This window comes from Plasmodium malariae, assembly GCF_900090045.1.
Source record: "Plasmodium malariae genome assembly, chromosome: 11".
Lineage (NCBI taxonomy): Eukaryota > Apicomplexa > Aconoidasida > Haemosporida > Plasmodiidae > Plasmodium > Plasmodium malariae.
In genome coordinates this window covers 2,375,109-2,401,459 of record NC_041785.1, presented here as the reverse complement: position 1 = coordinate 2,401,459, position 26,351 = coordinate 2,375,109, and the positions used below count along the sequence as shown (strand labels likewise).

The 26,351-nt window shown below is 27.9% G+C and overlaps 7 protein-coding genes across 7 annotated transcripts; 3 read left to right on the top strand and 4 right to left on the bottom strand.

Moving 5' to 3' along the window:
• Positions 1-515: 515 nt before the first annotated feature.
• GILP (glyoxalase I, putative) lies at positions 516-2,417 on the bottom strand (the record flags this gene model as incomplete). The annotated part of the gene is made up of 6 exons (XM_029006258.1): positions 516-680; positions 918-1,049; positions 1,235-1,300; positions 1,458-1,556; positions 1,684-1,812; positions 2,091-2,417. The coding sequence occupies 6 exons, from the start codon at positions 2,415-2,417 to the stop codon at positions 516-518; spliced, it is 918 nt and encodes a 305-aa protein (XP_028862765.1).
• A 965-nt stretch (positions 2,418-3,382) lies between these two features.
• Positions 3,383-7,582, bottom strand: PmUG01_11058000 (RAP protein, putative; the record flags this gene model as incomplete). Its single annotated transcript, XM_029006257.1, has 1 exon — positions 3,383-7,582. The coding sequence occupies one exon, from the start codon at positions 7,580-7,582 to the stop codon at positions 3,383-3,385; it is 4,200 nt and encodes a 1,399-aa protein (XP_028862764.1).
• A 1,371-nt stretch (positions 7,583-8,953) lies between these two features.
• On the bottom strand, positions 8,954-9,585 carry PmUG01_11057900 (conserved Plasmodium protein, unknown function; the record flags this gene model as incomplete). The annotated part of the gene is made up of 3 exons (XM_029006256.1): positions 8,954-9,011; positions 9,193-9,371; positions 9,538-9,585. 3 exons carry the CDS (start codon positions 9,583-9,585, stop codon positions 8,954-8,956), a joined length of 285 nt encoding a protein of 94 aa, XP_028862763.1.
• Positions 9,586-10,663: 1,078 nt separating this feature from the next.
• Positions 10,664-11,248, top strand: PmUG01_11057800 (50S ribosomal protein L24, putative; the record flags this gene model as incomplete). Its single annotated transcript, XM_029006254.1, has 1 exon — positions 10,664-11,248. The coding sequence occupies one exon, from the start codon at positions 10,664-10,666 to the stop codon at positions 11,246-11,248; it is 585 nt and encodes a 194-aa protein (XP_028862762.1).
• A 5,201-nt stretch (positions 11,249-16,449) lies between these two features.
• PmUG01_11057700 (RNA-binding protein, putative) lies at positions 16,450-19,050 on the top strand (the record flags this gene model as incomplete). The annotated part of the gene is made up of 1 exon (XM_029006253.1): positions 16,450-19,050. The coding sequence occupies one exon, from the start codon at positions 16,450-16,452 to the stop codon at positions 19,048-19,050; it is 2,601 nt and encodes an 866-aa protein (XP_028862761.1).
• A 1,670-nt stretch (positions 19,051-20,720) lies between these two features.
• On the bottom strand, positions 20,721-22,174 carry PmUG01_11057600 (conserved Plasmodium protein, unknown function; the record flags this gene model as incomplete). Its single annotated transcript, XM_029006252.1, has 6 exons — positions 20,721-20,765; positions 20,889-20,949; positions 21,084-21,211; positions 21,401-21,498; positions 21,608-21,734; positions 21,998-22,174. The coding sequence occupies 6 exons, from the start codon at positions 22,172-22,174 to the stop codon at positions 20,721-20,723; spliced, it is 636 nt and encodes a 211-aa protein (XP_028862760.1).
• Positions 22,175-23,429: 1,255 nt separating this feature from the next.
• On the top strand, positions 23,430-25,672 carry PmUG01_11057500 (serine/threonine protein kinase, putative; the record flags this gene model as incomplete). Its single annotated transcript, XM_029006251.1, has 4 exons — positions 23,430-23,543; positions 24,045-24,139; positions 24,381-24,452; positions 24,892-25,672. 4 exons carry the CDS (start codon positions 23,430-23,432, stop codon positions 25,670-25,672), a joined length of 1,062 nt encoding a protein of 353 aa, XP_028862759.1.
• Between the last annotated feature and the right edge of the window lie 679 nt (positions 25,673-26,351).

Here is a 26,351-nt window from a genome sequence, read left to right as displayed (position 1 = left end):
TTTCTTTTTTAGCTAGTTTGCGGCTAGCCATTTTTATTACAATTTTATAATTTATTTTTTTTTATTTATTTTATTGATTTATTTATTGATTTATTTATATATTTATTTAGTTATTGATCGATTTATTTATTTCATTTATTTAGTTAGTTATTGATCGATTTATTTATTTCATTTATTTATTTATATATTTATTTAGTTAGTTATTGATTGATTTATTTATTTTATTTATTTATTTTCCTTTTTTTTCTTTTTCTTTTTCTGTCCGTTAATGTAACTTTTTACCATTATTTATCTCCCCCTTTTTTATTTTGTTATATCTCACTTTTAATGATCGTTTTATAAACATTATTTTTGACAATCCGTAATTATTCCCCAATTGGTAACAGCATTAACGTTCTTAACTTCTTACTATAATAAAGTTATATTTTGCGTATATATAATCTTAACTTCAAAAATTGTTCATAATTGTTATTACTACTTTTTTAAAAATTCTTATATGTTCATGCAAATTTTTCTCATTTATTCCCCTTCAAGTAAACATCATATCCGTCCGTGTCTTTCACTAACATGCCATTTTGGCACTTTACTATTTCGATGTTATTTTCTCGTAGCCTTTTTTCAACTGCATTTAAATCATCGAAACTTAAAATTATATTTCCCAGGGAATTCCCCATGTGCAGCTTCGAGGGAAATACCAAAAAAGAAAAGGAGAAAAATGAAATAGTGGAAAAATGGAAAAATCGCCATATAGAAAAATAACAAATCGGCTGTGCAACAAAATAAATTAAAAAAAATGCCCCTAATGTACGATCAAAAATACAATACACAAAAACTTCTAAACACACAAGAAAAAATAGTTCGTCCTATACAAGCAAAATTTTAAGTAAAATAATGTAACTCTAGGCAGCATTCTTTACCTTATCCTCATCATATGCATATGCTAATTGTAGTAAGGTTAAATTTTTTTTTGAGGAATAAAAATAACTCATACCTCCATAAATATTCCAGGGGTATGAAATTTCTTCTAAATGACTCTGTATTTTAACCAGCTACAAATTCGAAATAAAACATGTACAAGTCAGAAAAAAAAAAAAATAATTTAGCATTACTTGTTCAGAAAATTGTAGCAAAAACGGGCATCCTAACTATAATGGTACGTGTGAATGTACGTGTAACAGTAACTGTTACTTCAACTGCTACTACTTTTTTTTTTTTTTTTTTTTTTTTTCCTTACATCCATGCCCAATATATCGGAATAAAACTTCTGAGAATCTTTTGTTGATGTTGTAAACAGTCTAATCTATAAACATATAATGTAAAGAAAAAATTGACACTTGTATAGGTGCATGCACGAAAATTTTAGCAGAAAATTGAGCATATCACACACGATATATAACATTAAGAATTATAAAAAAAAAAAAAAAAAAAATTGTCTATTCTCCTTATATATGTAATACCCTATTAAGCTTGCTTCCATCATCTTGCAACACTACTTCTATACCATAACCGTCTGGGTCAGTTATGAAACAGTTGGTCCAAAACCTCCTGACTTGTGCCTAATATAACATAATTAAATTTTTGAATTTTTATATTTAAAATGTTGAACACTTCAAATGCTTACACTTCAAATATTTGCAATTTACAATTATTGTATAAGTATTTTCTTATTTTTCCTCCTTTTACATCTTCATCTGGCAATATACAAGCTGTGATAGGTCTTTTTTCAATTTCCTCCTCCACATTTCCTTTGTAAGTTTTTGTTTTATCTATATCAAATTCTTTTAAATGTATTCCCAAACCAAGGAAAGAATGCTGTCATAAAGGTAAAAGAAATTCAATTAAAACGTTAGAGAAAATTTAATAAATGAATTACAATATACACCAACATTTTATACAAATATGTATATTTATAGGTTAATGTATTTGCTTCTTTTGTTGTGTGTGTGTAGGCTCATTTATTAATCTCCATATGCATATCATTGTACCATAATTATATCAGGTAAATATTATTTTATTTATTCATTCATTTATTTATTATTTTTTTATTTTTCTTTTTTTTAAGCAATATTTATCACATTCTTTCACAATACCTCCCCTATGGTCATGTTCTCTTCATCTTTTTGTATTATTTTTATATAGGCTTCATTAACTCCTAAAAAAATTTTAGCGAAATTATTTCCTTTTTCTAAAATTTTGAAACCTAATACATTTTTGTAAAAATCAGTTGAATTGTCCAAATTGTGAACTTTATATTCTATGCCTTCTAATTTACATTTTAAACTCTTGCAAACATGTTTTTCTTTTTTCCTAAAATTATTTTTGTTGTTCAGGAAATAATAAGTTTTCCTCTTTTGAATATTCAAAAAGTAGTATCTTTCGAAAAAAAGGAAAAATGTTAAGATTAAAATTATTTTCATTAAAGCGTTGATCGTTACTTATATTTACGTACATGTATACATACATTGATACAAATACGTATACAGCTCAAATTTTATGCAATACTAGGACCACTACTCACATAAAGGCATATACATATATATATATATATACATATGTTAAGGTCTATAAAATGCAGTTATAAACTTTAAAAAATGCTAAAAAAATTAGATATGTAATTTTATTTTATTTTACTTTATTTTTTTTTTTTTTTTTTTCTTAAAGCTTATTATTGAAACATTAAATTCTTAAATGGTTACACGGTAACTAGGCAAGTAAATGTTAGATATAATAAAAAACAAAAAAAAAAAATAAAAGTGCAAATAACATTTATGAACATGGTCATAATATAAAAGCAGTAATAAAAAAAAAAAAAAAGAAAATGTCCTTAAAGAAAAGCAGTAAATTATATAAAATTAAAGAAAACAAATTAAAAGTTTATAGAAGTGCCAAAGTAAAAAAATTAAGAACGATAGGTACTACAAAATTTTGAAGTCTCAAATATGTGTAACATGTAAATAAATATATATTTACATATATATATATACGTACGTACGTATGTATTTTTTTTTTTTCTATTTTTTTGTCGAACTTGTATCTAAATATTTCAAAATTTAAAAGATGCAGAAAAAAACATAATAATTAGTAATATTTCTTTTTGCCATTACAAAAAAAAAGAAAAAAAGAAACAGCAAAAGTGCGTAAAATGGAGTAAAATCAACAACATAAATGTATGTGTAAACAATAAAAACAAACGAGAATAAATTTAAAATTACGTAAAAATTTACACATGAGCGATAAAAATATGATAATATTTGTATGAAATTATTTAAAATATCGTCCGAATTTGCAGTTAACAATTCCTATTGAATATTCCTATTGTAACGCGTAGCAAATGTGGTATGACTAACATAAGAACATACAATATGGCCGCTGGTAGAGTTATCTACTCGTAGCGACCGACAGACGAAAAGATGTGCGCCTTATCAGTTTGATATAAATAATTATCAGCGTCGTTGGTTATGTTTAATAACTTTTGAAAAATAGCCTTAACTTTTTCTAGCCTTCCATGACAGTTATTCCACTCATAAAAAGGCATAAGAAGTATATGAAAATTTAATTTTTTTAAAAATAATAATCGCAAATATATTAAAGGTAACAGTTCTATTGATGAATTATCTGGTTCTTTAAAATAACACTGTTGATCTAAAAATTCAAATATAATTTTTTTTTTTAAATCAACATATTTAATATCAAATAAGAATACTTTAAAATTTTTTGAAATATTTAATTTATCTTTTTCATTATTTTGGCAGTAGGCATATTTTTTCAAAATTATTTCAAACTCGTTTAATGCATTTCTGTCGCTTTTGTAATTTTGCCTCTTCTTCGCGCTACATTCATTCATATCTATATTGATATCTTCGTTTTGATCTTTATCCGCATCACACACAGTTTTTCTCCTTTTAGTGTCGTCCTTTTTCGTTTTATATAAATCGTTCAAATCAATGTAGTTGTACTCCCTCGAAATTATTTCCTTTTCATTGTCATTCTCCGTATCAAAAAGAACGATTTTCCTTTTGTTGAAAGAGAAGTCGTAGGATAGTCTATCATTGTTCCCACATATTATACGCTGCACATTCTCTTCCTCAGGATACATGTTCTTCCAACATAATACAGCATCTTCGTTATTGCTGGAAAACGTTTTTAAAAGATCATCTATTTTTTTTTTTAGCTCATTGTGTTTACTCAGATCAGAAGTTGTAAAATTCTGACTTGTTAAGAATTTTTTCGAAAAAAATTTTAAATTTAGCAAAAACATGCAAAGTTGATCCTTCGATAAAATTTCATTCACGTCAAGTATATATAGGATTAAATTTGTGTATTTTTCAAAAAAAGGAATAAATGGAAACGACAAATTCACAAAGTCTATAACTGCATGGATAATATCTTTTTTGAATGCTTCATCTGCTTCTGTAAGTTCATAGGACAACTGTTCAAACAGTTTATGGCTAATATTTATGTACAACTTATTCACATTAGAGTAGATGTTCAAAGATGGGTTTACTAAAATTGGCAATGATGAGAAATATATTTTTAAAAAGGAAATAGAAAACGCACATTTTGTCTTCCTCCTTTTGGTATTTCCCCCCACAATATAACGTTTGGAACAATTCATATGACTCTCTAAATTGTCTCCCCTAACATTATCATCACCCCTATTGTAACTGCCACTCCTCTCATCATACACCATCTGATGAATTCGTTTCAAAGAGTACTCTATCAAACCTATATATCGATAAGGATACATATACTTAAACCCCCCAAACAATAGCTGAAGGTTGTTTACAGTTAATTCATTTTTTTCTAACAAGTTTTCCAAATAAATCAAAATATACTTTCTAATATAGTAATTTATTGACTCTTTATCTATACGTAATTTACTAACTAAGTAAAATAGCTTGATAGTCTCGTCTACTTTTACTGTATTATTTTCGTCACTCTCCTTATGGGACAAAAAAAATTGAAATAATATTTTCTTAAAAATAGAATTAAAAGAAGAGAAATACTCATCAATATTTTTTATTATGCTAAATCCACTTATCATTTTAAGGATATGTTTATTTTTTAAAAAATTTATATTTCCATACACATTTTTTAAGATAACATTAATTACATCATGGTTTACATAATTCAATTTTCGAAAATAATATAATATATTACAGCAGTCAACAATACAAATTTTGATGAAACTATAATTCATAATACTGTTATATTTATCTTGATCGTTATAATATGTACTGTTCTTCTTTAAAATATTATTATCACTCACCTCATCTATCAAATCAACTTCTTTTTCCTGATACCTACCATCTTCCTCATTATGTAAATATGCGCAATACACCTGAATTATATCCTCCATTTGTCTGTACACACTACTAATATGATTCAAACAATGCACATTTCTTGGAGGTTCATATTTAAAAAAATTATCTTTACATTCATTTATAGCATATTTCATTAAGTCATTCTTCACAGCGTTAGACTTGTTTCTCTTGTAATGTGAATGGTATTGCGGCATTAAAAAAATGCTAAAATAATTTAACGCTTTTTCAAAAATGAAATAATTATCCTTAGTAATGAAGTAAGAACAAAGGTGTAGACCCTTCAAAAGTAGTACAACATCTTTAATGGTAAAATGAAGGGAAAACAAGAGCGCATATTTTAACAAATACAAAAAAATGGAAAAGTCGTTATATTTTACCCTTCCTAAAACTAAAATTTTGTATAATATGTAATGGATGTATCTCTCAACATTTGACTCTTTGAAAGGGTTTTCATTGCAATTACTTATATAGAACTCCCTTTTTCTTAAGTACTCTAAATTTATAGTGCCCTTATCGATTAATCCTTCGATTGATTTTACCAAAAGAATGCGCTCGTTTATGGGAATATCATTATAGGAGGTGGATCCCCCATCGTTCAAGTCGCTACATCCGGTGTTATCACTACCATTGCTACTTCCACTGCATTCACGGCTCATTATCGTGTCAAACAACCTCCTCTGCAGCGAACCCATCACATCGCTACTCTTCCCTATGATGGAATATTCGTAAAGGAGATATATCAGAGTCGAAACGGAGGATACTTCACTAAGGTTCTTTTTGTGCAAAGAATATTCTAACTTGTTCAGGCAAAATTTGAGATGGTACATTTTTTTAAAATAATATAATATCTTCATTAGTTCAGCTAAATCGTTAGAGGAAAAATCTTCAACATTTTTGTCTTTTATTGCTTCAAAAAGAAAAGAAAAATGAGAGAATGAAAGGGCATCATTATATTTTATATTTCGACTTTTTATAATATTCAATATGTTTATATAATCTAAATTTTTAAATTTATCTAAGTTTTGAACCCTCTTCAATATATTCAAAACATCATAATAGCAATTGTTGTCAACTAAGTTAAAAAATTCAAAGTCTTCTAGCATATTACAAAGCTGTTGAATGTTCGCATATGATAATTTTAAATAAAAATTATCTCTTAAAGAAACATTTATTCTTTCGATAAGCCGTAAATTTAACGCAGAAATTTTTTTATGTTTCCAGTTGTTTCCCCCTTTCCCCCCTCTGACTTCATCGTTATGGGTATAATTTGATGCATCGTTATCATCGTCCTCCGCTTCGTCCAATTCCTTTTCATCTTCCTCTTTTCCCTCATCTGGTTCCCTCCCTGATTTCTTTACCCACAAGTAGACGCTACTCACATCCACTGTGTTATCTTCTAAGTCCTTCATCAAATAATCCCGCGATTCCCTGTTGTTTTTTGTAAAAGAACTTAACATCCTCTTCACTATCTTCTTGTTACATCTTAGTATACAGGATATGCCATGAATTTGTAAAGACGAAGTGGTATGCGATATTTTTGTTAAAAAGGAATTTAACACTTGATCATTTGGAATATTAAAGGGATGTATTTTATCAAACGAGTTTACATAAAAATGGTATAAGATACACAGATCGATGTAATTACTCCGATTAATTACTCGTTTTATATTTTTAAAAAACAAAAAGATAAATTCACGATGATAATAATTTAGCTTAAGCATACTATTTAAAATTAAACTTACACTTCTAATTGGAATGTTGTCATATATTTTTAAAATTTTGTCAATGAGTTTTACATATATTGATCTTACATGATTACTATTTACAAATAATATATTTTTACTAATTCTATTTATTAACTGAGATAACTCAATAGAATTTTCTGCTATCGACAAACCATAGGTTAAATTCCTTTCGTAATGATTGTATTCCATTTTTTTAATATTCTGATCTAATTCTTGGCATAGTTTTGTTACTCTCTTATTCTCCTCGAACTTACCGTACTTTTGGCGTAGTTCATTCCGTCTGCATCTTCCCCCCCCTGTCGATGCCTCTGCTGCCTCTTCTGCTCCTGTTGCCGCTTTCACTGCTTTCACTGCTTTTCCCCCCTTTCCTTGGCCAATTCTATTTGCATGGTCAATGTTCAGTGGCTTATTTTTTTTTAAATTAAAAATGGTAGAAGTGGAAAAATTAGTACATTGCTTTATGTTGTATAGATTTACATAAATATTATCTATAAACACTTTTCTCTTTTTCATGAACATTTTAAAAAAGTAAAAAAAAAGGTACCATCTTACATTCAATCATTTTGTCATTTGTGTGCCTTTCATTTTAGAATTATGTAAAACGTGCACTTTTTCCGTATGTCAAAAAAGAAAAAAAAAAAAAAAATAGGTAAAAAGGGGAATAACGTAATACATTCTCATCAGTTTATAGCAATATATACATATGCATACACATACATACACATAAACATACATATTTATACATGCATATACATATTTATACATACATATACATATTTATACATGCATATACATATTTATACATACATATACATACAACTGCAAAAGTATCGTAAAAAGAAAATTGTTTCTCTCTTCATTAGCCCAAAATATAATACATAAAAACCAAAAAAAGGAGTGAAATATAGAGAGTTTTATTATTTCTTCTATTGGGCAATTTTTTTTTTCTTTTTCTTTTTTTTTTTTTACTCTGTATTTTTAAATAATACGTCCACTTATATATGCGAGTGAAAAAAAAAAGAAAAGATTCTTCTAAATTCTCAACAATTGCAAAAATTTAGGAATATTGTTGTATTATTTCGAAGTTGTATATCAGTGCATGTAATCATGCGAACAAGCTTAAAGATATTTTAAGAAAAATTTGTTTAAATAGATATAATATGAGTATAAACGAAAAAAGTGGGTATGTAGAAGTACACATAACTAATGACAACGTAAAAAAGCGAGTATGTTCAAAGGCGCATAAATATGGCTACATAAAAAAGCGGGTATATAGAAAGCTGCATGAATATGGCACAGTAAAAAAGCGGATATGTACAAAGTTGCATAAATAATGACGTGTAAAAAATGGTTCGCTCGTTTATTCAACAACGACGGGATACACTTGCAAATGCAAACTGTGCACGCAAAGAGAAAAAAGTAAAATGTCATACGATATGAAAATGAGATTAATGAACGGAAACAGTAAAATGCGCAATATAATTCCCCTATGCTGTGCACTCGTTTTTCTTTTTCTTTGTGTTAAAAATTTTTATATTAATGGTAATGCAAAATGGTATACTGTGCGGTGTGTGGTGTTTAACGTGTGATACATGCATCTCCATGTATGCTGCTTTAATTCGGAGTTATATACATGTCCATTCTGTTTTGTCCTTATTTTCACCTATTGATATAATATATGATGTTATAAAATGTAGTATGTATAGTGTATCCTTCCCCTACATATAAGTAACAAGTTTTGAAAAAAAAAAATTTTTTTACAAGATGAACAGTAACTGGTTGAAAACCCCTCTGAAGAATTATAATATATCAGTAATTTTTAGAGAGAAATACATGACAGCACTCAACATAGTAACTGCTGAGGTAAAACTAAGATTATATTTCCTATTCGTTTCGTTTATCATCTGGTGGTAAAATGCCTGCCCTCTTCCATTCGTGATAACTTCGGAAATGGCAAGAGAAAAAAAAAAAAAAAAAATATAAAAAATAAAAACGCAAAACGAATGGACACACACAAACGTAACAAAATTTTGTCCAACGTCTTTTTACATTTCCATATAGATTTTAATTAATTATGATATTTTATGATTTTTCAAAAAAAAAAAAAAAAAAAAAAAAATTACGTGGTATATCCCAGTTCTTTTAATAATCTCTTTTCAAGTGATTCGTTGGCCTCCTTTTCTTTTTCCATTTCTTTCTTAACATGTTTGACGTAACCCAAGGGGGTTTGTATGCCATCTCCCGTTACCATTAATATCAGCATGCTTAAAGAAGTAAAAGCTAATAGCTTTATTTGTGCGTTCTTAAATGAAGAGAAAAGGCAGACATATGATCATTACTGGGCAGTTCTGTTCAAACAAATTCATAAAAGCGAAAACGAGAAAATATATACACAAAAAACCCACACGCATATACATGTATGTTTCCTATCTCATTTGTTCTATGCCCTTCGGCTGATTCAAACTTACGGAAAAATTTCCATTTTTGACAAAAAGTAGGTTTTTCAATTTGTCCATTCTCCAAAATTTCGATCAAACCGTCCTTTTGTAAAATAGTGATGTATAAATTTACCACTTCAACACATGATAGATATATTATGCTTTCTATAAAATAAAAAATATATTATTGGTTCAGGCAATGTTTGCAGTTATGCACGGGAGGGGGGGTATACTGCGTTTGTTTGGACAGCTCTTTCTTGTTCTTTCTTTAACGCATCGTGGTTTTTTTTCATTATATATTTTCTTCTTTTTTTTTTTTTTTTTGCTGTATTTTGTTATGTTTTTGCTACACTTCGTTCAGTTTTTGCTACATTTGGTTATGTTTTTGCTACACTTCGTTCAGTTTTTGCTACATTTGGTTATGTTTTTGCTACACTTCGTTCAGTTTTTGCTACATTTGGTTATGTTTTTGCTACTTAATATTTTTTCGCTATTTTTTTCTTTATTATATTATAATTTTTTTTTTGTATGGTTTAATTTTTCTTTTTTTTTTACCTTTTTTTTTGGCTGGTCGATGGGAAATGGGAAATCTTAAACAGTCGTTTTGCAGTGCTCTCTCTATATATTTTTTTTAATAAACATTTACATTTACGTTTACATTTACGTTTACATTTACGTTTACATTTACGTTCACATTTACATTTACATTGACATTCAGAGTCCCATTCACATGCACAAACGCACTTAAATCACTTCACATTCTCATATACATTCATATTGTCATGGTTTTTTCTTTTTTTTTAAAAAGAATGAATTGTAAAAATATATTGCCTAGCCATTCACTCGGATCGGATCTTAAAGGTGTACATTGAGGTAGTTTACAAAAATGTATATCCCCACAAGGTATAATAAGTTTCTTCTACAATTTGCTTGTATTATAAATTTATTTTTACGCAAAGTGTGTAGTTAATGAACATATACATGTATATACATATTCATATGTATACAGGTACATCCTCTGACCCATTTTGAGCTTAAGCCATCCTGTTAACTTCTTTTTTTTTTCTTTTTTTTTTTTTTTTTTTATCCTTTCCTTTCCCTTTTTGAAGTTACCCATGGAATGATGAAGTAAAAGCTTGTTAAGATTTTGGAAAAAATGATTTGTTCCCTTTTTACGAGTAAAATTAGCAATCATGTATTGCCGAGCAAGGTGAGTAACTTTTTTTTATTAACTGTTCAGGTGAGAAATCATAAAATAATTAAGCCGCGAAATATTATTAAACTATGGAAGATAAAAACAGGGGATGAAGTAAAAGTAATATCTGGAAAAGATAAAGGAAAAATTGGAGAAGTGTTATGCTGTGATAGATTTAGAAATATGGTGAAAGTAAAAGGATGTAATTTAAGAAAACTTTTTATTGACAATAAATTTGTTTATATTGAAAAAAAAATTCATTACTCTAATGTTCAGTTAATTGATAGCTTTTTAAAAACAAATACAAAAGTATGTATTAGATATACAGATGATAATCAAATAATTCGCATATCAAAAAAGTCAGGAGTTGTTATACCATGGCCTGATGATAAAAAAAAAGAAGACGAGTATGAGCAAGTGGAAGAAAATCCATTGGATACTGCACCGCAGGAAGCTTTGAAAAAAACGTATGACTATAAAACTGATGTAAAATTTATGAATATATTACGACAGACCGTTAATAAGTACAACCGTGAGTTGTCTTAGCGCGTTAGCTGGGTTAGCATTTTAGCGCCTATCATGTGCTTATTTCCCGTTCATTCGCTTGTATGTATATATATATATATATATGTACGAACAGCAATATATATGCATGCCCACGTACATGCACCATGTTTATTTGAAGGAGCACATTCCCCCCATCATTATATTTCATATGCCTTCCTGCAAAACTTGTATTTTACGTTCGTTTGTCTTTATCACAATATTCACCAATAACTCTTGCATTAACCGTTCATTTATTTTATTAATCATGTAATGAAATACTTTTATAAAATAAAATGTCGTTTTGTAAATAAGGACAAAGAATCTTATTTGTGCGGAATGTAAAAGACAGACTCTTCACATCAGAACATTCGAAAAAAGGAGCAAAAAAAATAAAATAAAATGAAAGTAGTTTAATAGAATTGAACAAAGTTTAGCAGCATTGAACAAAATACAATTTTAATGTCAAAAATTGTTACAGCATATATCTTTTATCCTATTCATCCACATATGTATATATATATATATATATATATATGTATATATGCATGGATATGCTTAAAAAATGGGCTCATAAAAATGTCTAGTTTTCCTACTCATCACAATTGTAAAAATGTTCCAAATGAATATACACAAAATAGTAAAAATAAAGTTAAAATTTTAAATGCGTATTTTTAGTATATACAGCATATTTCTTTATTTTCTATATTTTTTCGAGGAATACGAGAATTCAAAAAATTGATACTTCCTCTTTTTGTGTATTTATTTTTTTATGTATTCCCGGAATAAAATTAATGCTGTCTCCTCAAACCACATTATTGCACAATTATGAATACAAAAAAACAGATATATTGCCAATTTATTCTTTTTGGCATTTTGCAAAAATAAAATAATTACAATACTATATATTGCACATAGTATATAACGCAATTAAAGTGTTGTTTCACGTCTTGGTGATTTATATTTTTCCGCATTTTACGCAGCATGCTCATATTGAAAACAAGTAGTAACGTACTTAAAAGAGAATATGTAAAAAGTATATGCATAATTATAAATACATAAATGTATATACATATTTACATATATGTCTTGTAAGTACGAAGAATATTCACAAGAAAATAATACAATATATATATATATATATATATATATATATATATATATAGTATTGAACATAAATTATTATAATAGTGTATTGTATTATATTATGTTATATTAACGCATGGTAATGTTGTAACATTGTATACAATTTATATCGTTAATGGGGGCTACGATACCAAGTTCCCCTTATCTGTCTTTTAATTACTAGTTTACATTTTTTTAAATATTTCCTCCTCTACTTTTAATATTATCAAGACACTTTGCACTACATAAAATTATCTGTGTTGTTTTTTAATTTATATTTATATATTTTTTTTTTGTTTTGTTAAAATATATAAGTATGTACGTTAAATTCTTTTTTTTTTTTTTTTTTTTTTTTTTTTGTGGGGGGGGAGTATCATAATGAGGAAATTTTTTTTTCAACAATTATATATATATTTTTAAATTTTCCATTTTTTTCTTTTCTTTTTTTTTCCTTATCTTTCACTTCTGAATTTATAGTTTATGCTAAACTTTTAACTTTACCATTATTACATATCTTAAAAATTTTTTTTATTTAAATTAAACTTTTTTGTAAATATTAAAAAAAATTCATATAAGCTTCTTCCCCCTGAGGTTATTAAAAATTCATTCGCAATAGGGACTATGAAAAACTGTGTTGTGGCGCATGGGCTATAAATGCATACATAGTAAACAGGTAAAAAGATATAAGCACTTCTATATACGAATATATATCTATATCTATATATACATATGCTTACATTTACATATATATAATACATATTCATATGCTTTCATATATATTGTTTATTAATATTATTTATCAAACTTTTGCAAAATGTACGTTTTTTGTATATTAAAAATTATGCATTGCGGGCACACTTATTAACAGCTCTTACATTTATATATTAAATATTTATTGTATGTAAATACGTATATATGTATGTAGTATATATATATATATATGTATGTAGTATATATATATATATATATGTATACAAAACACATATATATAATGTATATAATATATATACATATGTACATAATATATATACATATGTACATAATATATATACATATGTACATAATATATATTTATTTATATACATATAATACTATTGCGCGTGGAGGTGAAAAAAATAAAATGGAGCATTTGAAAAAATATGTAATGCAACAAAAGTGAAAGGTTTTATAAAAGGAAAAAAAAAAGTGATTTTTATTCCCACAGAAATAGGATTATAATTCATATGAGCTTACATATAATAAATTATATATATATACATATTTATACATGCGTAAACAAAATATATGTACATTTTTATATAATTATTTATGTTTTATTATTATATTTTTTTTGCTTTTCCGAATTATTTCATTTTTAACTGTAAAATAGCGCAAATGCATTTTTATTCATATAATACTTAAGAAACCTTTTTTATAAAATTATATTTAAAAAATGTGAGGGGATTATTATATTTTATTTTATTTTTTTTATATACATTTTTATGATCAAACTGAAAATATTTTTGCGTCAAATTAATTTTATACTTTATTATACGCGCATATGTATAAATGTACATTAGTACAAATTACATACATACATACATACATACATACATACAAATGTACATATATAAAATATGCATATATGAAATATACATAAATATAAATATACATAAATATAAATATACATAAATTTAAATATACATAAATATAAATTATACATAAATATAAATTATACATAAATATAAATATACATAAATATAAATATACATAAATATAAATATACATAAATATAAATATACATAAATATAAATGTACATATAATATATAAATATATAAAAAATATGCATATGTAAAATATACATATATATATAATATTATGTACAAATGTATTTGTATATAAGCATACGTGTACATTTTTTTGTATTTATATTTTAGTTAAAGCGAGAAAGCCCATATATATATGAGAGAATAACTATATTGCTTGTTAATTAATTGTTTATAGTTTTAATATTTTTACAATTAGGAGCTTTTTGTTTTGTTTTTTTTATTTTAAATTTAATTAATGTGTTTTTTCCCTTTTTTCATGTTCAGATAAGGATGTACATACATATAAATATGTATAGGTATATGTATATATATATATATATATATATATATATACACCTACATTTGAATATATATAATTATGTATTGTTTAACATAACCGAATGTATATATAATATTACATTTATGAAAAAAAAATTGTGTAATTAAGGAAAGAGACCCAAAAGTAAAAGAAGTTCATTGGTGGTACAGGCAGTCATGTGATAACAAATAAGAAATAATTCATTTGTAAAATACGTACACAATATTTATATTTATATATATATATATATGTACATGTGCGAATTATGAAAAATTAAGTATATATATATGAAGGAAATGAAGTTTTGTGCATTTAACATATAAATGGTATTGCATGTGTTGTGATACATATATATTGTATGTGTATTTTGTATATATATATACATGCATATATGTGTGTATGTATATATTTGATGTACCTGCATGAGTTCATATACAAGTACAATATTTTGACTTCGAGTGAGTGTTACAGATTTTATTGTAATTTATATTTTTATTTTATTTTTATTTTTGCTTTATTTTTGTTTTATTTTTATTTCATTTATATTTTTATTTCATTTATATTTTTATTTCATTTATATTTTTATTTCATTTATATTTTTATTTCATTTATATTTTTATTTCATATATATTTTTATTTTATTTATATTTTTATTTATTTTTTTTTTTAATTTCCTTTTAAAAAGGCTGTACGCCCATATAGGTTTAATTTGAAAAAAAAAATTTCTTTCGTTTTTCTTTGTTTTTCTCACGACGTAAGTGTTATATCTTTCTTGTAGTCGTCCTATTTTGCTGTAAAAAAAAAAAAAAAAAAAAAAAAGGAAAAAGGAAAAAGGAGAGGGGGGTAAAGTATTCATCACTGTATAATATTATACATACATTAATCCCTTTATTGATATATCTTTATACGTACAATAAGTAATAATTTCTGTTTTGGTGAAGTTTTATATAATTTAGCATTTATTGTTCTTTAAAATTTTGCTTTTATATCAAATTATGTGTTTGAAAAAGGAAAAAGGAAAAAAAATTGATCAAAGGGATTATTGTGTATACTGAATTATATATATATGTATTTGTATTACATGGTATATGGAATAGGTACTAGCATAATAGATAATAGCATAAGTAATAAGCATTAACCATAGTAATAAGTATTAACAATAGTAATAAGAATTAACCATAGTAATAAGAATTAACCATAGTAATAAGAATTAACCATAGTAATAAGAATTAACCATAGTAATAAGAATTAACCCTAGTATTGAGTATTTACCTTCGTGATAAGAATATTAACCTTAGCAATAATAAGCATTTTATCCTTAGTAATAATAAACATATTATCCTTCGTAATAAGATTTAGCATTTAAGTTATAAGTAGTTAGTAATAACATCAGTAGTAGCGTTTAACGTAGGATTTCTTTTACACGCATTGAACTTATTTTTACGTAATTTTCAAGATTTACAACCATACATATTGTTGGGCAACAAGTGTGTACCTTCTTTTTATAAGTAGTCGTATAAGCGAGTATATATTATACAATCATTCATTTCGTAGTCGCTTTTTGCAGGGCATTGTACATCTCTCTGTATTTTTAATTTTTCCTTCATTTTTTTTATTATTTTCCCACATATATTTTTTTTCCCATCAAAATTATCCCTAAATTTTTTTATTTTTTCCCTCCTCGGCCCATTACTTGTTATATTCCCCTTCTTTGAGCCTTCAAGTTATCACTAATCCCGTCGTGCTGTCGTTTTCCTGTTTTCCCATAATTCTTCTTAATTCCCATATAGAGCTGTGTAGTGTGTACGGATATGTGTACATATATAAATATAAATATAAATACATATATATATATTTTTATATGTACATATCGGTATATACAAACTCTTCCACGTGTACACCTGAAGGCATTTATTACACATCTGTGTTGCTCCCGAGCGCTACACAGGGGTGATCCAAGTTCTAAACGAAAATGATAAAGCAAAAAAGGTCATACGCACGCATTGACCAGGAGGTAGACAGTAGTAACAACAATAGTGAGGAGGAGAGTGCTTTTAAAAAGCAACGTAATAATAGTAATAGTAGTAATAGGTCATATGGAAGTTTAAATGATGAAAATGATAATGATGATAGGATAATAAATATATGTCCTAATAATGGCACATCTACTAATACTATTACCACTACTACTACTACTACTACTGAAATGCGCATACCATATTGTCTGTTGTTACCAAATAGAGCCATAGGATTTGTAATTGGGAAGTCAGGTAATAATGTACGTGAAATTGAAAAGGCATGTGGAGCAATAATAAAATGTCAGAAGGAATTTGATATATCTGTTTATCCACCTCCTTCTGAAAAAATATTAACGATATTTGGTAAAAAAGAAAATAAAAAAAAAGCATTAGAACTGGTTTTAAATAAATCAAAACATGTAATGGATTTTCATGAAGAGGATGGAAAAGAATCCATAGTTATAATAGTACCTACTAGATCTATTCCTATCATAATTGGGCAAAAAGGATCAAAAATTTCTTCATTAAGTGAAAGATCTAACTGTGAAATTAATGTTCATAAGGATGATGTTCCAGGAATAAAGGATAAGGCAATTTTTATTAAATCAAAAAAAATTAGTAAAATAATTGATTGCATAGGTATTATATATGACTTATTAGAAGATATTGTTGATAATGGTATACTCTCGTTGTCTGAATTTCCTGGTGTTTTAAAAAATAGTAGTGGTAGCACTGCAAGTAGTAACAATAATGTTCTTGCTAATATATCTAATGAAAGCACTTGTAACAACAGCATAAGCACCCCTAACGCTGCGGGAAATAATAATGTAAGCGGTTTTAGTAATTGCAGTGGCATGATTGGCATAGGAGGTGTTGGAAGTACTCCCATGAACAGCAATCGTATGAATAGTGACGTTGGTGGTAACGTCAATGGCAGCGTTGGCGGTAGTGTAAATAACCCGAATCACCATCCAAACCGGGGGAGTACCAATATAAGTTGCACGCATAGTAATAATAATAATAACAATAACAACTCTAACAACAATAATAATAGTAGCAATAATTACAACAATGGTAACAGCTCGATGAGCTTTTCGAAATACGGCATGAAAAAGAATGATAACTCTTATGAACTTATGAACGGCGATGATTTTGATAATTTCAGTGTACCAAGGGATAAAAATTTACTGCTTCATAAATTTGGTAAAGAAGTAAGTCCATGCGTAATTCGCTTTGTGTTGGATGTAGAAACCACTGCTTGGATAATTGGAAAATCAGGATGTCATATAAAAGAAATTAGAACCATAACAGGAGCAGGTGCAGTAATTGTAGATGCACCCGACAATATTGAAAATGTGAAAACGTGTGATCGGATTTTAACCTTGTCAGGTTCAGCAGAAAATAAATTTAATGCATTAAAATTAATAGTGAGACAAATGGAAGAAAGAGAAAAAAATATTAACAATCCTATGCGTATGTTAGTACCAGGAAAAGCAGCTAGCTTTTTAATAGGTCGAAAAGGATCTATCATAAAATATATTACTGAACAGTCAGGTTCTCAAATTCAAGTTGCAAAAAATAAAGAAAGTGAAAATGAAAAACTGGTTTTAATTAGTGGTTCACCAGAATCAAAAATTCTAGCTTCTGTTTTGGTTTTACAAAAATTAGAAGAATATGAAAATCCACAAATAGCTCGAGAGGGTCTCCTCATTCCGTTAAATGATATATACTACAATACTAATACGAATATGAGTACAAATATGAATAGTACTAAATATGCTAACAGCAAAAAAGGAAATACTAATCCGTCGGACAAAGCGGCAATGCATAATAGTAAAACCATTATGCGTAACGGTAATAATAGCAGCGATCATTATCATTCAGCTCACTACACATCAAATAATAGCGGTAACACATATGGTAGTAGTAACTACTCTGGAAATCATCATAGCGGTGCTCATAATGTAAACCACAATACTAGTGTCAACAACGCGCATCCGAATTATATTCATCATAATAACTCTCATCACAATAATTCAAATCTCAATAATTATAATAACAATTCAAAACACAATGGTATGGATGATAACTATGATAGTAATAGCAACGATATTAATAGGTCAGGTAATAACTACCCATATGATGAAAATATTCTGAACCGTAGTAGTAGCTACGCTAATAATAATAATAATAATAATAATTATTTTAAAAATCCTAACGACATGAAAGAAAAAATTGAGCATATGTTTTTGCAGCAAATTTATAAATCCTTTCCTATTTCATCGTTGCCAAAAATATTATCGGTTAAACAACCTTATACTATTGAATTGAATATGCCTGATGTTTACTTGGAAACATTTGATTCTCAAAATAAAAATGGAAAATCGTTAATAGAAGAAATTATTGAAAAGTCAGGTTGTAATATTTCTATTTGTACTGATTCTAATGATTCTTCTTCTTATACATTTAATCTATCCATCACAGGTTCCCCACTCTCAAACTCTTTAGCTATCCTTATGATCCAAGCGAAAATCTTTCAGTTCGACTGGTTTTAATTCCCATCCCTCCCCGTTGTCTTAGTACGTACATGTTACAGGTATACGTACATTGTGCACATGTAGTCAAAAGTTCACATGTGTACGTACGCATGCTGATAAGTGGTATAAAACGGTTCGCATTTGTGAGTGCACAAAGAATGTCAATGGGGAGTATGTGAGCGTTTGTATGTGTGTGTGTGTGTATATGTACATATATATATATATATATATATATATATGTACATATACACACACAGGCACATTTACTTATGTTTTATACACACATGCATTCCCCTTTTAAAAGAATTTTCTTTTAATTATAATTTTAATTTTTTTAACAACCCAAATTCTTATGCTTTACTCTACCCCCCTTTATATTTTTCTCATTTTTTTCAACGAACGTGTAGTCATAATTATTATTTTTCCTTTAATTCTCGGAAGTAACATCTCTTTATGAGCACTCTAGGCATATATTTATATATATTTGTATGTATACATGTATGTATGTGTGTATGTATGTAGATCTTCACTCTCAGTCATTGTAATTTAGCTATTTTGAAAACATTCTGAACATTTATACAATTTAACAAATTATTTTATTATTATTTTTTTTTTTCCTGTAGTTTATAAATTATCCTTTCATCATTTATAAATGCATCAAAAAATTTTGCGAACACGCATATATGTATGTGCGAGTAGTTACATCTGCATATATACATGCATATATATATATATATATATATATGCCTGTATGGGAATAGCTCATTAATAATCTATTTTCATTCCCACTTGCTCTTGTACTCTTCTTATAAAGGAAAAATGAAAAAGAACAAAGTTACAGAGGAAGACGCAGCATGGATTAAATCTACCACTTGATCTTCAACAAAAATTAAAATAAAATAAAAACAAAATAAAATAAAAACAAAATAAAATAAAAACAAAATAAAATAAAAACAAAATAAGATAAAAATAAAATGAAATAAAAACAAAACGGAATAAAAACAAAATAAAAGTAAAAATAGACAATACGTACAGGTTAAAATTTTTTGAAATCATTTTTTTTTTTTTGTTTGTATATTTTATTAAAGCAAAAAGGAAGAACTTTCTATGCGCGCTTTAACATTTTGCGTAATTATAATATATATATTTTTAATTAAGTTGGGGAATAAATTAAAAAAAAGGAGAATAAAGGAAAGAAGGAAAATGAGTAAAACAAAGAATATCATCAAAATAACGAAAAAAAAAGAATCTTTTTAAAAATGTAGTAAAATATCATCTTATCGCTAAATAACGTGCATTAGATTTGTTTAAAAAAAAAAAAAAATGAAAAGTTTGTCTGTTTATACAGTTCACATATTATTGTGATATATTTTTATGCCTGTGAAAAGATAATTTACTTCTTTACATGTTATAGTTCTTCCCCCGATGCCTTTTTTCCACGCTCTTCTTCCGTTGATGCTTAAGCATGTATGCACTTTTGAGTTGGTTTAAAGCAAAAAGGAAGAGAAGAAAAAAAAAAACACAAATGAAACGAAATGAAGCGAATCAGAACAAAAAAATAAAAAATATAAAAGTAAAGAAACAATCATTCAACTAATTCATACAAATACAAAATACCTATTTTTTAACCTCCTATCTTCTCTGTTCATTCGAGCAACAACGAGGTACGCCGTAGGAACAGTATGTCTTTATTTTAAATTGAATAGTGCCTTTGTTTTTAAAAAATCCTGACTCTGAAATATAGAAAAAAAAAAAAAAAAATTTAACAGAAAAATGGGAAATTAAATGAGGGTTTAGTGCTGTAAATAATTTACTTTTTTTTTTTTTTTTTTTTCTTAATTGGTAAGAGTGTCTACCTGAATGTGATGCATTTTTTTCTTTGCAGGTGTTCTGTAGTCTTTCACTACTGTAATATTACTGCGATAACATAGGTGGCAAATAAACACGTATACATAAATATATATATATATATATATATATATATATATATGCGTGTGAATGTGTAACATTCTTGTTGAGCATTCCAAAAGAACATGTACTTCAACACATACTAGTAATCAAAAGTAGGAATCCCATGGTTCTCATCAAATACTTTCAATTTTTCAATTTTATTTTTTTCTGATGAATACATGTCAAACCAATGTCTCAAGTAGGAAATAGCATAAGAATCTCCTTGAAACTGTGAGTGGGGGAACGGTAAAAAAAATGGTTCCATGGGCTGAGAAATGAAACGTATATATGCATACATGCACACAAATACATATATATACATATGTCCATATACACATAAATGTGCGATCATCCCTATGAATATGTTCGTACAACTGCAATCAAGAGAACGCGTAGCTTTCTCTCTATAATTTCTTACGTGACCCATGGCAAATCGACTTCGACATTTAATCCAGCCAACTATGAACATTCGTCTTGCAGTTCTATACAACTCTTCACAAAAAACGTTTCCACCATCTTCAAAAAAAAGAAAAAGAAAAACAAATTAATACCATCCTATTTCATCCATTATGAACAAAATTAGCACAAATAAAAAAAAAGGAAAAAAAATAATTTTCAGACAAACCTTCAAAAAATCCGTTGATCTCAAACCTAAATTTCGATTTTACTTCGTGAAAATTACTTATATCATAATTTTTTTTTATTTCCTCTTTTTTCACAATCGGTGGTCTGTATTTTCGAAACCCCGTAACCTATCAAAAGGAAAAAAGCGAATTGATGAGACAAGAAGAGAAGAGATACGAAGGGATGGAAAATGACGCAATGAGAAACGAAGGGATGAGAAGAAAAAAAAAAAAAAAAAAAAAAAAAGGACGCGCATACACATATGCACATAAACATATGTCCATTTTGTGCAGGTTACTACACGCGTTAAGTATTGTAACTCCCAGTTAGGTGCACCATCATTACACGATATATATACACTGTGCACACATTTCTGTTTCGTTAAATTTACCTGTCGATTCAAAATGTCGAACTGCTTTGCAAATTCGGGATAACCTTTCCTCAATTTTGGTTCCCATTTTTCCCGTTTGTCAAATAATAAATTTTGCCGAAATAAAAAATGAGGCTTTTTCTGAATAGACAAATTCAACCTACTTCTTATTTTTTTAGAAACTGGTGTGGGTATCATTTAAATTGTGTGTATTCTCTTAAGTGGTTTACATAAAAGGGCAGTTCGTAAAGCCGCGGGGGAAACAGTAGAAGGAGAACTTCTGTCGCTTTGAACAAGGAGAAACAAAACGGAATAAGTCGAACAAAGTGGAACAAAACTATGTTTCTCCTTGTTCCAAGCGACGGAAGTTCTCCTTCTACTACCGCCCTTAATATAGCTTTACAGAAAATTAAAAAAAGCGAATTAATGAAATAAACTATATATATGCACTCATACACGTGTACATATGTTTATATATATATATGCATGTTCAAATTAGCGCATAAATTATTTCCCCTTTTAAAATAAAAAACTCAGCGAAAAACATTTGATGCTTTTTTTTTTTTTTTTTTTTTTTCCATGCTGACTTTCATTTAACCCTTTTTAATTTGAACATGAACAAAATGAAAATATTGATGGGGAATAAAATATATTCTGTATTTGTTTTTTGTTTTTTTATTACATTACCATACATATAATGTGAAACTACATTTTTATGTTATTAGGTATATATTGTTTAAATTGTTTAAATTGTTTAAATTGTTTAAATTGTTTAAATTGTTTGTATCGTTTGTATCGTTTGTATCGTTCGCATATTTGTGCTTTTTTGTGTTCTGTTAAAATTTTTTTTTTTTTTTTTTTTTTTTTTTTTAGTTACACACTATCCCAATGTAGGTTTAATAGAATACGGAAATTCATACATATATACATATATATATGCATAAATATATATATTACGTATGTCCCTATTTTTTATTCTTTTTTATAAAGATATTTAATTTTTTGAAAAGCGTTACGGAAGGAAATATATTGCCGATTTCGAATTTGTAAACAATGGGAATGTGTGTTTCATTAAAGAAAGTAATTTCAGGTAATATGAAAAAATATTTCATACCTTTTGCTCTGTCATTTATCAGTGTAATTAAATACCTACATGTGTACATATTATATACGTTTGTGCATACTATACATATATATACATTTGTGCATACTATACATATATATACATTTGTGCATACTATACATATATGTACATTTGTGCATACTATACATATATGTACATTTGTGCATGCTATACATATATGTACATTTGGACATACTATATAGATATATATATTCGCTTGTGCGTACTACATATATATATATATATATATATATATATGTTTGTGCTTATGTATATGTACATACGTATTTATTTTATTTTTTTTGCGTAAGTATTCGCTATAGCAAAGAGATGAACGACTCAATTAGCAGCCCAATCAAGGCCACATGCAGAGACATGGCCTTAAAAAGCAGCCTGCACTCCTTCACCTTCAGCTTAAAAGACTTTGACATAGCTGGATTTTTAGTAACCTACACAACCCTGCATGCGCGCACATACACACGCATATATACATACATATATACATGCATTCATATACACATACATATATACATACATTCATATATACATACATACATACATTCATATATACATACATACATACATATAAACATACATATATACGTACGTACATACATACATACATATAAACATACATATATACATACGTACATAAATACATACATACGTACATAAATACATACATACGTACATAAATACATACATACGTACATAAATACATACATACGTACATACATACATACGTACATACATACATATGTTCATCCTCACATATAACAAACTGCATGCCCTCTATACCACTAGGAAAACACATCTTCATTCATAAATAAATGGAAATGGCCATAAAGGCCAAAACTGCTGAAATGACCAGAATGGCTAAAATCTTTTATTGCTATTTCACTTATTTTTTTAAGTTTTTTATTTGATACCTTTTCCAACGTTCAGGGGGATGGGGCACATGGTAGCGTTTTCTTAGCTTGTGAAAGGAGGACAAACTTTATTTGCGTGTTGAAGTGTATATCGAAGTCTCATCTAGTTAAGTAAAATGCTTTCAAACAAATCCTTTACATTTTCTGCACTGTTCAGAAAGTTGCATATGAGAACATTTCTCTGTGCGCAGTCAGTTACAGATACTTAAATACGCAGATTTTTTTTCCTCCCCTTTTTCGTGTTACCTCACCTCTTTTGTCGTTCCTTTTACTTCTTTCCCTTTGTGTTACCTCACCTCTTTTGTCGTAATTCCTATATTATTTTTTTTTTTCTTCTCCTTCTTCTCGTAAGGAGTACACAGGAAGCATTGCTAAGGAAGGAAATAGAATTGCAGGCTCATTTAAAACACCCACATATAGCATGGTACGAAAAAAAGATTGTTAAAGAGATATGTTACACGTGTTATGCATGCCGCTTATCTTATTTGTGTCGCTTATCTTGTTCATGTCGCTTGTCTTATTCATGTCGCTTGTCTTGTTCATGCCGCTTGTCTTATTCATGTCGCTTATCTTATTCATGTCGCTTATCTTATTCATGTCGCTTGTCTTTTCATGTCGCTTGTCTTGTTCATGCCGCTTGTCTTATTCATGTCGCTTATCTTATTCATGTCGCTTGTCTTATTCATGTCGCTTGTCTTGTTCATGTCTTGTCTTGTTCATGCCACTTGTCTTGTTCATGCCTTGTCTTATTCATGTCACTTGTCTTGTTCATGCCACTTGTCTTGTTCATGCCACTTGTCTTGTTCATGCCACTTATCTTATTTGTGTCACTTGTCTTGTTCATGTCTTATACGTTCGTGCAGCATGTACACGTGGTTTCACACGAACAGTCATGTATTTTTCGTTATGGAATATTGTTCGAATGGCGATTTGTTTACGTATTTGAATGAACATGGACCTTTTGCTGAAAAAAAAGTAGCTGAGATGCTATTTGAAATAATATGGGCTATAAGGACATGCCATGATAAAAGAATAGCACATTTGGATTTGAAACCAGAAAATGTATTAGTGAATCATGAAGAAAAATGTAAGCTAGCTGATTTTGGTTTATCAGCACATATAGGATCAAAACATAAAAAAAAAGGAATATCCCATTATAGAGGAACACATGATTATTGGTCTCCTGAACAATGTGCAAGGCATCAAAAAAAGAAACAAAATTTTGGTGAATTTGATCAAAAAACAGATATATGGACCCTTGGAATTTTAGCTTTTGAATTGAAATTTGGTAGACCTCCATTTGGTTCAACAAATGAAGAAAGAGAAAATATTATCATGAATAGAATACAGGATTATCATTGGAGTCAATTGTTTTGTGAAAATGTAAAACAAGATTTAATAGATAAATTATCACCAGAATTTAAAGATTTTTTAAATTTATGTTTAGACAAAAATCCAAAAAAAAGACCTACTGCCGAATCACTTATTCAACATCCCTTTATTTTTGTTCATAATAAAAATAGACCATGTATTAAATCCTATGCTACTCAACCTAGAGGTAAGCAAGGACCTAAACTAAGTCATAAGGGTTTTAATGAGCAGGATGGATCTTTCCTTACACCCATTTGGTTTCACAATAAATGACTTTGTAGGTACGTAAAGGGGAATAGCGGCAGGCACCATTCACTCGACTGTTCCGAGTACTCTTCTCATAACTGTTTATAGAAAACCCTTTCCCACTTTTTCTCTTATAAAAAAAAGAAAAAAAAAAAATTTACTCGTGCGTTTCACATAACCAGAATTAACATCAGTTTGAAATTCGTTCATATTATTTTTTCTTTTTTTTTTTTTCCTTTTTTTTTTTTTCCTTTTTTTTTTTTTTTTTTTTCCATTTTTTAATCTTTCATTTTGCCACGACTTACGGAAATTTTTGGCCTTTAATTTTTTAATCTTTTTATGTAAAAAAACTCGGCTTAGCGTGCTGTACCCCTTAACAGTGTACGACCAACTGTGTCGTATAACCTTCACGCACAGGTAAGCGAATGATCATATGTCTGCGCACTTGATCTCTTCGCACAAGTGCATAATGCGTATATATATATGTATATATTTTGGGGGGGTATGTATGTGGGTACATATATATTCGTAGAAGAACGTACGCATGTTTATACATTTGCATACCCACATAGGCATATGCACATATATACTGCCTTGCGGTCGCCTTGAAGCGAACTGTAAAAATAAGAAAGTGAATTTTGCCAGTTGATGGAGGAAAATGTCGTATGTTTTTGACGTGGCTCAACGATTGGCCGTTCTGCGGTAT